A 14,122-nucleotide genomic window follows, 5' to 3' on the forward strand; every position below is an offset into this window, starting at 1 on the left:
GTAAGATAGTAATTTTCAGTTTCGGTGAGACCTTTAAAAATATGAATTAGTATCCCCATACAATCCCACACTTTCGTACATTCCTGGTTGCTACATGCCTGTCAGACGTACGAATATAAATAATACGGGTTTGACTTTTTCATCTTTAGAAGTTTGATGTTTCAGATAAATTATATATATGTAATATATATATTATATATATATATATATATATATATATATATAGATATATATATATATATGGATTCATGAATTGCTTTAATAATATGAGAATGATAAAGGAAAAAGTAAATTTAAACAGGGTTTGACTTTTTCATCTTTAGAAAAGTTTGATGTTTCAGATAATATGTATGTATGTATGTATGTATGTATGTATGTATGTATGTATGTATGTATGTATGTATGTATGTATGTATGTATGTATGTATGTATGTATGTATGTATGTATGTATGTATGTATGTAATGTAATGTGGATTCATGAATTGCTTATTTGACAATATGGGAATGATAAAGGAAAAGGTAAATTTAAACAGCGTAGTAGACAAATTAATGTAAACAACAAAAGCCACACATTAAAAAGCAAGACAATCTAATTTCTGCAGCTAGAAACTTACATTTCGTTTTTGTTGTGTTACTAAACATGTTCTTCGATTAATTAAAAATGTAACAACGGTGTATATTCAGCAGAAAAATTACGACTCATTTGATAATCACCATCTTGATTGAAAGATAAGACAATTGCCCCGACATCTGCCATTTGAAGGGACGTGTGAATTTAGTGGAACTGGAACATTAACGGTCAAATGTAAATTACCTGCATTGTAAATAATAAAAAATCACCAGTTGAAAAACAGCACTGAAATATTTGCATTTGGTGCGTTAATGAGTAATGAGCGGCGATTGGTTACCATAAGGACGTGGCAGCGTCGGCAACTTTGCTATTGACCAATGAGAGAGCGACTTTCATTTCGCGTGGAAGGAAAAGGTCTCCCTCTCGACGTCTACCAGTTTTCTCTTGTGCCCAACTTCGAATTTAGGTCGGAAACTGCTACAAAATGAGAAGGAAAGGGAGACCAACGAAACAGAAAGCTGGGAAAAGTAAGAATCACGTTCTCGCATGTTACCGTTGACTTGAAAATACCCCAGATGAAAAATAAAGAGAAAGCAACCGTGGTTTAAAGCGTTAAATCTGTGTTAGGCAAGAATGGCGGCGGGCAATGCAATGAACAGGGTAGTTTGCCTGCGGTAGTGACGTTGAAGATAAACTGTTTTTTGTCGTTTTATTTCTGCAAAGAAGTGTTTTCCCGATTTCAGGGCTTAATTGTAGCTTTGTATGGCTGCTAATTTTGTGGAATTTTGGGAGGGGTTGATGATAACTATCCTAACAGGTCGTGTTTGTTTTGGTTCGAGGTAACCTTAGTAACAACAATAGGCTAGATAGGCTACCTAGGCCCACTTGTCTACAATGGCAGGCTTAGGTATTTACTTTCATAGCTTAGGCTAGAGCGTTGCCTAATTTGTTAGGACTAGTTCGGTTATATACTAGCTACTAACCTAGGACTAGCTAGGTTAAATAAGGTAACCCAGACTAGTTAGGCTAAATTACGTCTGTTCTTGTGTAAGTCTACAATAACTCGTTAACAGTAATGTTTTCGTGGCCCCATGCAAGAAAACAATATATTTTCCGGAGATTTTCCTTCAATACCACAATTTGATATTGAAAATATGTTTTGTAATCTTAATTTTTTTAATCTTAATTTTTGTACCTAGCCTAATATGAAAATCATACTAGGGTGAAATACCAAATGGCCAGTCTCTATCAAAGTGCGACCACCTTCCTGAAAAAGTACTTTAACACGTCCTGTAACCCAGGATAGACCTTGGGACCTTTACTTTCCTCTAAAAGTAAGCTTGTTCTCCCATCATTAATTAAGGCCATAATTTAAGATTTTTGGGAAGATGGTCACGTCATGATAGAGGCTGGCCATTCACTATTTTACCATGGGTACTAACAACCTACTAAAATCTATTGAAAATTTACTGAGATAGCTAGTACTCTATTTAGGTAGTTAATTTCAATAAGGTTGTTACTAAACAGGGTACATTTGGAAGTGGATGTGATTTTTTATTATTTTTTTTTAATTTGCAGAATATCCTACAAATAGGCTTAACTAGGGTCTGTAATGGGTTATTGACGTCATTGCACTTCACATTGTGCATTGTTGGCATTAGTAAAAGTTGTTTGTAGCATTCCTTTGGCCCCAAGCTGCATCTACTACTCTTTAGCTTTTTGCTTTAGCCTATTACCATTCTTCCTTTTGTCCATCTTGCTGTCTCCAAATACTGCAACTCCGTTTTAGTGCATAAAAGTTAAATGGATGAAAGTGCCCTGGTTCTTGGGACTAAGCTATAGGTATTAGTAGTAGGCTGCTAGCCAAAATTTGAAAATGCAATCAATCTTTTTCCAAATGAGGATTACTTAAGTTAATAGCCTAGAGCCTAAGTGTGGGCTAGTTATGTGTTGTCTGTAACATTTCCAATACCTAGGTCTAAAACAAAAGAAAATTATAGGCCATATAGATATAGGACTTTGGTATGCTACTAACCTACTCCTTCATCGTATCCTAAACATCACGTCCTCAGATTTTTGTTTTTGACCTGAACTCCCTTTTAGTTTCAGTTTTCATCTTTTTCCAAGGGTTTTAGTTGTAATGTTTCCAGATCTACCAACTGTTGACTAACTTCCACATCCAGTCTCATTCTTCATTTACTGCCTCAAGACTACAGATTAAATGCATTGTAAGAAGAGGGTGCCATATATTTCTGTATTGGTTTTACCATCTTGCCAGTTATATCAATTGTATTCTATTGCATTCTGTTCAAGTGGATGGCAAAAGTTGTGATTTTTTTATCATTATTCTTGCATGTACAGTAGACCCCCCGTATTCGCGTTCTCCAAATTCGCGGACTCACACATTCGCGGATTTCTCTCTGGAACGTTTCCCTGCATTATTTGCGGAAAATTCGTGCATTCACGGTATTTTTCTATGATAAATATCCACAAATTCCTGGTTTTTTTGATGAATATCATCATAAAATGCACTTTTTGTGATAAAACTATTTAAAAAACCATGTAGGAAAATTTTTAGTGGGTTTTTCTTGAGTTTTAACTAACAAAATAGGCTGTTTTTAGCATTTTTATAGGGGTTCCAAACATTCGCGGGTTCTAACTATTCACGGAGGGTCTGGTACGCATCCCCCGCGAATACGGGGGGACCACTGTATTCATAATTGTCATCCCACCCATTGGTGATTTCTGTAGGAAGCCCAATTTCTGAGTTTGATTGTTTGAGAGCCAGACTTAGGAAACTACAGAACCCAATTAGAATTAAACTAAAAATGTGAAAGAACCACGAAAATACTGCAAAAAAACTAATATAATTCAGTATTTGCAACAATTGCCAATAATGAAGGAATGCCAGAGATTGCTATGGTGGTAAATATCACCAGATGTAAGAAGAATCTAGATCAAGTACAACTTCTATTTTGGTAAAATATACTCGCCTACCATAACTCAGTAAGCAATATCCTGGTCCTAACGTAATGGTGGTGAGAAATGGCTAATGGAGATACCTATAAGTTCATTTTCGTCAGGCTATGTGAACATGTTTTGGATGCTTGGATTAAGACAAAAGGTTTATGCAGTGAGTAATTGTTGAAAATTGTAACTCGTGTGTTTGTGTTGATTTTGTTATAGAATAAAAGTCGTTAGTGTTGACTAGGTTGAAAGGAAATACAGATGTTATACTGGTGTTTTGCTGTAATAATACATACATAGGCCTTTTGAAAGGATCATAGACCCTCTCTTTGCCAAAGGTTCTTTGAAGGACCCTCCTTTTATATATAGTATATATATATATATATATATATATATATATATATATATATATATATATATATATATATATATATGTGTGTGTGTGTGTGTGTGTATGTATATGTAATTATATATATATATATATATTAATATATATATATATATATATATATATATATATATATATATATATATATATATATATATATGTAACCATTATGGAGGAGTTTTCCTAGCCTGAGCAAGAAGTGGTTACTGAAACAAGGTGACAAAGTGGTTAATTTGCCGTTACTGGCAAGGTCAGAGCCTTTTGTGTACATGTTTCTTACGACCAGGGAGGGAACCCAGGTTGAGCAAACACCAGTTTGTTCACAGACGACTGATTCCACCCACCAATAAGTGAGTCTTCTGTATGTAAAGGACCGAGGGTTTGTATAACGTGTCGGAACAAATCAAAATTTTTTAAAGTAAATCGTATTTTTCTTCAACTATATAAACCTGAGGTCCTTTATGTATAGTCCCACCTCATGCTACCCCTCACTCTGTTCCTTGGCCTAAAGCAAAGTGATATGTTTACCTCCAGTCGGGCGGGACTCGCAACCATCGGACAAGCAGTTACTGCCAAACTACCTTGTTAATAAATCTTACGACCGGTCCAGTTGGCGCTGAATAGTAATTAATTATGTAAATGACCTCAGGTTTGTATAGTTAGGAAAAATATAATTTACTTTCAAAAATTGTGATTTTCTCTAACTCTTTCACTACAGTAGTACCTCGAGATACGAAATTAATCCATTCCGAGGCGCCCTATGTATCATGAGGTTTTCGTATCTTGGACCACATTTTACATGTAAAATGGCTAATCCGTTCCAAGCCCTCCAAAAACACCCCAGTAAATTTCATAATAAAGCTAAAACAATGAAATACTACAACAAATTAGACCATTCAATACCTAACTTAATAACATAATGCAAATTTAACCTGTAAATAAAGTGTAATTAGTGTACATGGTATACAAGAAATCCTGTATGTAAAATGTGGAAGCTTACCTTTCGAGTGAGGCTATCTCCGAAAGTGGCGGCAGAGGAGGAGGAGGACAAACGGCATACGTACGTACACTTAACTTTACGAAACACAAAAAAATGTAAGGAAAACTAAACTAAAATTTACGAAACACATTAACAAAACTGTAATACTTAACTTTACAAAAAACTAAAATTTAAAAAAAAATCTTTTTTTGTTTTAGCCTTTTTTTACTTTACGTAGTTTTTTTTTTTTTTTTTTTTTTTTTTGTTTTTTTTTTTTTTTTTTTTTTTTTTTTTTTGTTAACAGAATTTTAACTTCACCACTTTCAACTTTCTGTTTTTTATCACTTGGTTCTTCCTTTTTGCCTACAACTTTCTGTTTTTTATCACTTGGTTCTTCCTTTTTGCTTACTCCTGCTAATGCTAAAGGCCTCTTTAAAAAATAACAATCTAAGGAAGATTGCTTCTGCCTACTTTTCACAATGTTCCTGAAACGACTCAGGCAAACGTCATCGAACTGCGCAAGCATACGACCTGTGTGAGCCATTTCGGGATGTCTTTTTTTCTATAAACGATTGCACTTTATGAAAAGCGGCTAGAACATCCTTAATTTCTGCCGTTGTCATAGGGTCCTCCTCCTCTTCCTCGCCGCTGCTAGAGAACTCCTCTTGAACGACGTTATGTTGCATGGTCTCTAACTCCCTCAGGTCATCCGTCGTAAGCTCCTCTTGGTGCTCCTCGAGAAGATCGTTGATGTTGTCCTCGTCGACGACCAGCCCCATGGACTTGCCGAGTGCAACGATCTCGTCAAGACCTGGTTGGGAAACAGTTTCGGGATCGTCAACTGTTTCTGAATCTGCAGCACCAGCTTCGCCCACGTCGAATCCCTCGAAGTCTCGGGCGGATACGGCATCAGGCCAGAGTTTCCTCCCTGAGGAATTCAAGGTTCTCCTCGAAACTCCTCCCAAGCTTGGTTGATGAGTCTGATGCAAATGACGATGTCGAAATGCTCCTTCCAAAAGTCACGCAAGGTGAGGTTTGTGGTATCAGTGATGTCGAAACATCTCTTGAAAAGATGTTTCATGTACAGCTTCTTAAAGTTCGATATTGCTGGTCCATGGGCTGGAGGAGAGGGGTGGTGTTGGGCAGAAGATGAAGAATCTTGACAAAGGAATACTCCGCTAGGATATCTTCCTCGAGGCCAGGAGGATGGGGAGGGGCATTGTCCAACACCAGCAGACATTTCAGGAGGAGGCGCTTCTCTTCCAAAAATTTCTTCACTGTCGGGCCGAAACACAGATTTACCCACTCGGTGAACAAAAGCCTCGTTACCCAGGCTTTTGCATTAGCCCTCCACATCACTGGAAGCTTCTCCTTAAGCACTTTGTAGGCCTTGAAGGCTTGAGAAGTCTCGGAATGATACACCAGTAGGGGCTTCACCTTGCAATCCCCACTGGCATTTGAACAAAGTGCGAGCGTAAGCCTGTCTTCCATAAAGGCCAGTCTCATCACAGTTGAAGACTTGCTGAGAACTGAAGCCTTCCTTGGTCATCATCTCGTCTAACGTCTTTTTAAATGCTTCGGCCGCTTTCGTGTCCGAGCTGGCAGCCTCCCCATGCCGCACCACTGAATGGATGCCAGTCCGTTTACGAAATTTCTCGAACCAGCCATGCGAAGCCTTGAACTCTGGGGTTTGCGTTTATGTCCCTTCCCCTCTGTCGTCTTCCGCCTGTGCAATCAAATCGCCGAAAATAGCGCTGGCCTTGTGGGAGATTGCCGTCTCCGTTATCGTATCGCCAGCGATTTCTTTGTCTCTTATCCAGACAAGAAGCAGCCGTTCCATCTCGTCGTGCACGTGGGTCCTCTTGCTGGACAAAATAGTGATGCCCTTGGAAGGTGTAGCTGCTTTGATGACATCCTTCTGTTTAAGGATGGTGCCTATTGTCGACGGATTTCGGCCGTATTCCTTGGCGATCACACTCAATCGCATACCAGCTTCATACTTCTTGATAATCTCCATCTTTTTCTCCAAAGAGAGCATTCGCTTCTTTCCGTGAATTTCAACTTTCTTGGGACCCATGACTACGTTATCTTGTACGTAATTTACGTATACTAAGTAGAATAAAGTTTTCGCACAACACGATAAAGTACGTATACTGCAACAAAATCACTAACAAATTTACGTTACTAAACGAAATTGTTAGACTGAACGAATACCGCGTGCGTACGATAACGATGCTGGTACCGAGTGGCCGAGGCACGCCACCACGTACATAGATGCATGATGGGAGGGATGCTGACCAATAGGTGAGAAGGATCTCATGGCGGTGACTAGCATCAGGAACCAATGGGAGAGCAGGAGGATGGTGGTGAGTCTACTAAGTTGGCGGCGCGCGAGTTTCAAAATTGTTATCGGTGGTTCAGGCAAATCTCGGACTTTACAGAAACCTTTCGTGTCTTGAAAACTTTTCTTATGTAGAGCCGTTAAATTTTTCGTATTGGCTTTCATATCTCGAGTTTTTTGTAAGTTGAGCCTTTCGTATCTCGAGGTACCACTGTATTTTAATGGCAGCCTAAAATGTTTGTCAAAATAATTCTTTTTCTTGCTCTTGATACCCAATCTGAGGACTTTATGCTGATATATTTACTACATACTTTGTCCCATATTATTATTGGAATCTTTTAAAGCCTATCATTTACTCTTTACCACTTTTTCCTTCCAGCTGTTACTTACTATAATTCCAACTCAATTTTTTCCCTTTTGTGACCCACTGTGATAGAGCTTCTACCTATTTCCTATCTCTCTAGTTCCACTCATTCCACCTAGTCTCTAGGGGGAATCTGACGTGCGTTGCTTACAGGGGACAGCACTCATGGTTTATCGTTTGCCAAAGGGGGTTATTACGACCTCATGCCCTTACTGTCAGCAACCATAGTTATTGGCAGTGTGCCTAGCCTTTGCTTAGCCTTTTACTAAAAAGTAAGACAGTAAGGGAGCAGTTTCCACAGTTATTGGTGGTGGGCCAAGCCTTTTACTAAAAAGTAAGACTGCAAGGCAGCAGTTGTCCTTTTAGTCACCTTTTACTAAACGCAGGACCTACGGTGGTATTATTTTTACACCCCTACCACAGGACAATCATGTGACATCTCTGTTGAGTAGCATACTTACGTCATCATAGGGTATCTCCTCATAGGATGTCTCCTGTTGAAAATCCATGTTCTTTTTGCAGCACAAGGACATCTCTTTCTACAGTGCACAAGTTGACAGTAGGATATTTAGAATGTATCTACATAGAGCATATTATCATAGGACATCCCCTTGGGTTATCCTATTGTCTCCTCTGTCTACTTGGATGAGACATGTTAGACCTCTTTGCTACACGGTTCAACAGGAAGCTAGAGGTCTACTGTTCAGCGGCCACAGATCCGTTCACTGAGGAGGACTCCCCTCTGCATACTGGAAGGAACTAGGGAGTTTACACATTTCATCTGTTCTGCGTGTTCTGTCATGTTCTGAACTGAGTAATGGGTTCCAAAATCTCAGGGTGACCCTAATAGCTCCTTGTGACCCCAGACGGAGTGGCTACTGGGTCTTTTCACTTATATAACTTACCCGGTGGTTACATATAGCTGTCGTCTCCTGACGTCACGGCAGAATTTGAAATTCGCGGTAGCGCTAATGGTTTGACAGGTGATCCCTCTACTCCCGCCCTCTACCAGGTACCGGGAACCATTCCAACAATAAATCAGAAGTTTCCTGCCGTCGGAACCGGTAACACGGTTCCTCTGCTGGTTGGAATTTGGATTTGATCATCTTGGTTTTCTCCTTTTGGTGATGTACCTTGAGTTTACTGATCTTTTTGCTAGCGCTATAGTTATTTTGGTTTTGATATTGTTGTCCTTTTTAGGAATTATTTTGAATTCTTCACGATGTCTGACACCGGCTCTGTTCAGTATAGGGTGTGTAGTAGTGGGTGTAAGACTAGACTTCTTAAAGCTTCACTTGATCCTCATTCTACTTGTGTTAGTTGTAGGGGACGTGAATGTTCTTTTGAGAATACGTGTGAAGAATGTAAGTCTCTAACATCTCATGAGTGGAAGGCACTGGGAAAGTATATGAGAAAGTTAGAAAAAGATAGAATCAGAAAGGCTTCACAGAGATCTTCTTCTAAGTTAGTGAGTAGCCAGGATATTCCTCTGAATTCTATTAATCCTGTTCCTATTAACCCCGTAGTGGTTGCTCCTGCCCTCGAATCTGTATCTCCCGATCCCGATCCCGTGTCAGTATTACGAGCCGATATGGACTCAAAATTTGTCTCTTTCCTCACCACTATGCAGAAAATGGGTGAGACAGTGCAAGAAGTGGTAGTTAAGTGTGATAAATTACTTAGTGCAAGTGTAGTGGAGGAGGTGGTTGTTCGGCCCGTTCGTTCTCCTAGGTCTAGGCCCCTGTCAAACTCCCCAGATCCTGGGAGGAGGCATGCCGAAAACCGAAGGGAGGCGAGCGGGACCTGCTCCCGAGCAGCCGCCCCCTCAAGCAATCCTGTAGCCGTATCCCAGGATGCTGTCGCTCACCATTGGAAAGGTGTTGCGAGGAAGTGTTTTTCGTCAAGTGACTCTAGTTCAGATGTTTCCTCTTATAGAGGTTGGCGTAATAAGACTTCTAGACCGCTGAAAAGGTCGCGCGATGTTTCGCCTGCTGCGGTTCCCAAGAAGGTGGCGGCTGCTGAACCTTCTTGTAGTTTTTGGGAGGAGCCTGAAGCTTTTTCTCCGGCGGTTTCGATTTATCGCCCTTCTCTCATAGAATTGGAGAAGCCGAACACGCACACTCCTTCGGAGCCTTCTCCAGAGCCTCCTCAAGCGATAACTCCTGCGGCTCCAGACGTGTTTGTGGATCATCCTTCTACACCTCCCGCGCCTTCTACGTCGGTGGATCCTCAACCTTCGGTGTTTGAACAGATGAATGCCAAGTTAGGCAGTATCTTGGAGCTTTTTGGCAAGTCTCTTTCGTTCCCGAATGCGCTCCCGACCGCCTTACATCTTCCGCAGACTACTGTGCAGTCCTCTTCGCAGGCTCCTTTGCAGTCGCCTCTTCAGGCTCAGACTCTCCATGTGACTCCTCTTCAGGCGCCTGGTCGGACTCCTTTCCTGACTCCGTCTATGGCGCCACGTCAGGCTCTCGCTCGAGCGCCACCTCAGCCGCCAGCTCAGCCGCCAACGCAGCCGCCTGCTCAGCCGCCCGGATACGTCTCAGTACAGGCTCAGACGTCTTCTCCTGCTTTCTCACACCCTCCTCGGACGCGTCAGGGTGTGACTTCGCCGAACAGGATTCCTCTTCCGATGGAATGTTCGCCAGTTTCGTCGAAGGAAGCTTCGGATTTGGAGGAAGAAAGAGAAGGACTTACAGAAAAAGACAAGCATTTGTCGGGGTATAAACTCCTTTTACGATCCTTCGTTGACAACTTTGGAGATTCTTTTGCGCCTTCCGTTCCAGTTTCTCCTAGTTCGCAGTGGAAAAAGGACAGTAAGCCTGACTCCTCGTCCTCGTTCACGCGTCTCGTCCTCTCGATTTCGGCTAAGAAAGCGATCAAGAAAGTTAACGCTTGGCTTTTGGAGAAGAGGGAACAGGGGAAAAATATTTTTTGTCTTCCCCCTTCGAGACTTTCGTCAAGGAGCCGTGTCTGGTATGACACTGGAGAAGTTTTTTCCCTGGGTGTGACTGCCTCCGCTCAGGGAGACTTTTCTAGTCTCGTGGACTCTTCCCGCAGAGCAGCCCTTAATACTGCTAAGATTTTCTTTTCAACAAATGAACTGGAGCATCTTTGCAAGAGTGTTTTCCGTGTTTTCGAAGTTGTTAGCTTCCTGGATTGGGCCATTGCTTCGCTGGCCAGGAGAAAGTCAAGTCATTTGGACTTTCGGAGGAGCAGTTGAAGGATTTTGCCTCGGTACTGGATTGTATCGATAAAGGCATCTGTGATGGAGCTTCGGAGCTCGCTGCCATTTTCGCCTCTGGGAGTGTTGAAGAAGAGACAGCTTTGGTGCTCCTTCTTGTCGAAAGGGGTTTCATCGAACCAGAAGTCTGCCTTGCTCTTCTCTCCTTTGGACAAGAAACACCTATTTCCGCAAGAGATTGTGAGCGAGATCGCTCAATCTTTAACACAAAAAGCGACCCAGGATCTTTTATCACAGTCAGTGAAGAAGCCCAGGAAGATAGCTCCGGTTCTTTCTGCTTCTCGGAGTGCTCCCTCCACGGAAGCTCCTAAACCACCTTTCGAGGGAGAGCTCCCGTTCGATCTTCCTCCAGGTTTCGTGGGAGAGGTAGAGCCTCTTCTAAAACCACTCCCTCTTCCATCAAGAAGTAGGCCCGTAGTCCTCCACACAGCAGTAGGAGCCAGATTACACCTTTTCTGGCAGACCTGGTTTCATCTCGGAGCGGATCCTTGGACGGTCCAGGTCCTGAAGGAAGGATACACCATTCCATTCATCAAGCACCCCCCTCTCACAGAATTTCCTGTGAATTTGTCAACCTACTCGGAGAACTCCGAAAAATTTGCTGCCCTCCATCAAGAAGTTCTCGCCTTACTGGCAAAGAGGGCCATAGAGTTAGTGGACTCTCCGCAGGAACCAGGATTTTACAATCGCCTTTTCCTGGTAAAGAAGGCCACGGGGGGTTGGAGACCGGTGTTGGACGTCAGTGCCCTGAACGTCTTTGTCCTGAAGACGAAGTTTCTATGGAAACGACCCAATCGGTATTAGCAGCTCTTCATCCTGGAGATTGGATGGTTTCCATAGACCTTCGGGACGCTTATTTTCATATTCCGATTCATTTGGAATCGAGAAGATTCCTGAGATTCGTGTTCCAGGGCCGCATTTATCAGTTCAGGGCCCTCTGCTTCGGCCTGTCGACAGCTCCACAAGTGTTCACCAGAGTTCTGTCGTCAGTAGCAAAGTGGCTTCATCTAGACGGGATACGAATATCCATGTATCTAGACGATTGGCTTCTCAGGGCAAGGTCCAGACAGAAGTGTGTGGAGGACCTACAAAAGACTTTAAGGATGACGGAAAGCCTAGGTTTGTTAGTAAACAAGGAAAAGTCATGTCTCACTCCTTCTCAGGAGATAGTTTATTTAGGAGTGAGACTGAATTCAGTTCTTTTTCAGGCTTTTCCGTCTCGCCAAAGGATCGACTCATGCCTGAACAAAATAGACGAATTTCTCGTCAGACAAACTTGCTCGGCGAATCAGTGGATGAGCCTTTTAGGAACCTTGGCTTCAATAGAGCAATTTGTAAGTCTGGGCAGGCTCAACATGAGACCACTTCAATTTTACTTGAAGCAGAAGTGGCAAAGGAAGAAGTTCCCAGACTCCTTCGTGTTCCCCATCTCGGAAGGAATCAAACAGGACCTACTTTGGTGGAAATCAGAAGGAAGGCTAGAGGAAGGCTTGTCTCTAAGCCAGTTGAGCCCCCCAACCTTACGCTTTTGTCAGACGCATCGGACAAAGGGTGGGGAGCTACTCTGGGGAGAAAGGAAGTGTCGGGACTTTGGCAGATTCATCAGAGAAGCTGGCACATAAATCTAAAAGAGTTGAAGGCGATTCATTTGGCTCTAATGCACTTCAAGACAGAGGTAAGAGGGAAAGTAGTGCTGGTTCAAGCAGACAACACCACGGCTCTCTCTTACATCAAAAAACAGGGGGGACACACTCGTTCTCTCTGTGCGAGGCGGCGAGAGACCTACTCATTTGGGCGAAAGAGAACAAGGTTGTCTTGAGCACAAGATTTATTCAAGGCTCGAAGAATGTAAAGGCAGACATTCTCAGCAGGAGAGGACAAGTCCTCTCCACAGAGTGGACGTTACATCCTCAAATATGCAAGAAGCTTTGGGGGATTTGGGGATGTCCTCAGTTGGATCTCTTCGCCACAAACAAGACAGCTCGTCTACCACTGTATTGCTCCCCAGTTCCAGACGAGGAGGCGTTTACAGTGGATGCCATGCTTCTGGACTGGTCAAATCTGGATCTGTATGCCTTTCCACCTTTCAAAATGCTAAGATTAGTTCTGGCAAAGTTCAGAGGTCATCAGAACGTCAGGATGACTCTGATAGCCCCCTTTTGGCCGGCCAGGGAATGGTTTCCGGATCTACTACTGCTGTTGACGGACTTTCCGAGAGAGTTACCGTTAAGGAAGGATCTACTCAGACAGCCCCACTTTCTGAGGTTCCATCACAACTTGTACGCTCTTCGACTAGTCGTCTTCAGACTGTCGAGCATCTCCTCAGAAATAGAGGATTTTCAAAGAGAGCTTCAAGGGCTATTGCTAGACCCAGAAGAGAATCCTCTGATCGAGTGTACCAAGCTAAGTGGGTCCAATTCAGAGCTTGGTGCAAAGAAGAAGGAATTTCGTCTTCTAAGACCTCTATAGCTCAGTTAGCTAACTTCCTTCTTTTTCTTCGTGAGAAGAAGAAGCTTTCTACCCAGACGATTAGGGGTTATAGAGCTATGTTGTCTTCTGTGTTCAGACATCGAGGATTAGACATTTCTAATAATCAAGACCTCTCAGACCTGATTCGTTCCTTTGATACGACCAAGACAAAGGAGTCAAGAACAGTAGCTTGGAACCTGGATGTAGTTCTTAAATGGCTGATGTCAGATAGATTCGAACCGATCTCCTCTAGTTCTTTTAGAGATCTGACCAGGAAGCTTTTTCTTTGTGCTTTAGCATCAGCTAGAAGAATCAGTGAGCTGCATGCTATTGATAAGAGAGTTGGATTCGCTAAGGGCAATGCCATTTGCTCATCAATGCTGGGGTTTTTGGCTAAGAATGAAAATCCCTCACGTCCTTGGCCTCGTTCTTTCTCTATAAAGAACATTTCGGAGTTAGTGGGGCCTAATGAGCCTGAATGTCTTCTCTGTCCAGTGAGAGCACTTAGACATTATGTGCAAAGGACCAAAGGTATAAGAGGTAAGAGTGATAACCTGTGGTGTTCAGTGAAAGATCCTTCTCGTCCTCTTTCTAAAAATGCGCTCTCCTTCTTTTTAAGGAATTTGATTTCTGAGGCACACGGACAATGTCAGGACTCAGATATCAAAGTGTTTAAAGTCAAAGCTCATGAAATTAGAGCAGTGTCTACGTCTATGGCCTTTAGACGTAATCTGTCTTTGAAAGACATTATTAAATCTACATATTGGAGAAGCAATTCTGTCTTCGCATCTCATTATC

The 14,122-nt window shown here is 42.2% G+C and overlaps 1 protein-coding gene across 1 annotated transcript in view; it reads left to right on the top strand.

Annotated features, from left to right (window-relative positions):
* Window positions 1–940: 940 nt before the first annotated feature.
* The window catches only part of LOC135197855 (uncharacterized), a 31,195-nt gene continuing 18,013 nt past the window's right edge, over window positions 941–14,122 (top strand). The window contains exon 1 of the mRNA XM_064225037.1: window positions 941–1,099. Within this exon, the coding sequence (XP_064081107.1) occupies window positions 1,057–1,099 (43 nt within the window). The 5' untranslated portion in view covers window positions 941–1,056. The remainder of the gene's footprint in view (window positions 1,100–14,122) is intronic.

Source organism: Macrobrachium nipponense, chromosome 21, assembly GCF_015104395.2.
Source record: "Macrobrachium nipponense isolate FS-2020 chromosome 21, ASM1510439v2, whole genome shotgun sequence".
NCBI lineage: Eukaryota > Metazoa > Arthropoda > Malacostraca > Decapoda > Palaemonidae > Macrobrachium > Macrobrachium nipponense.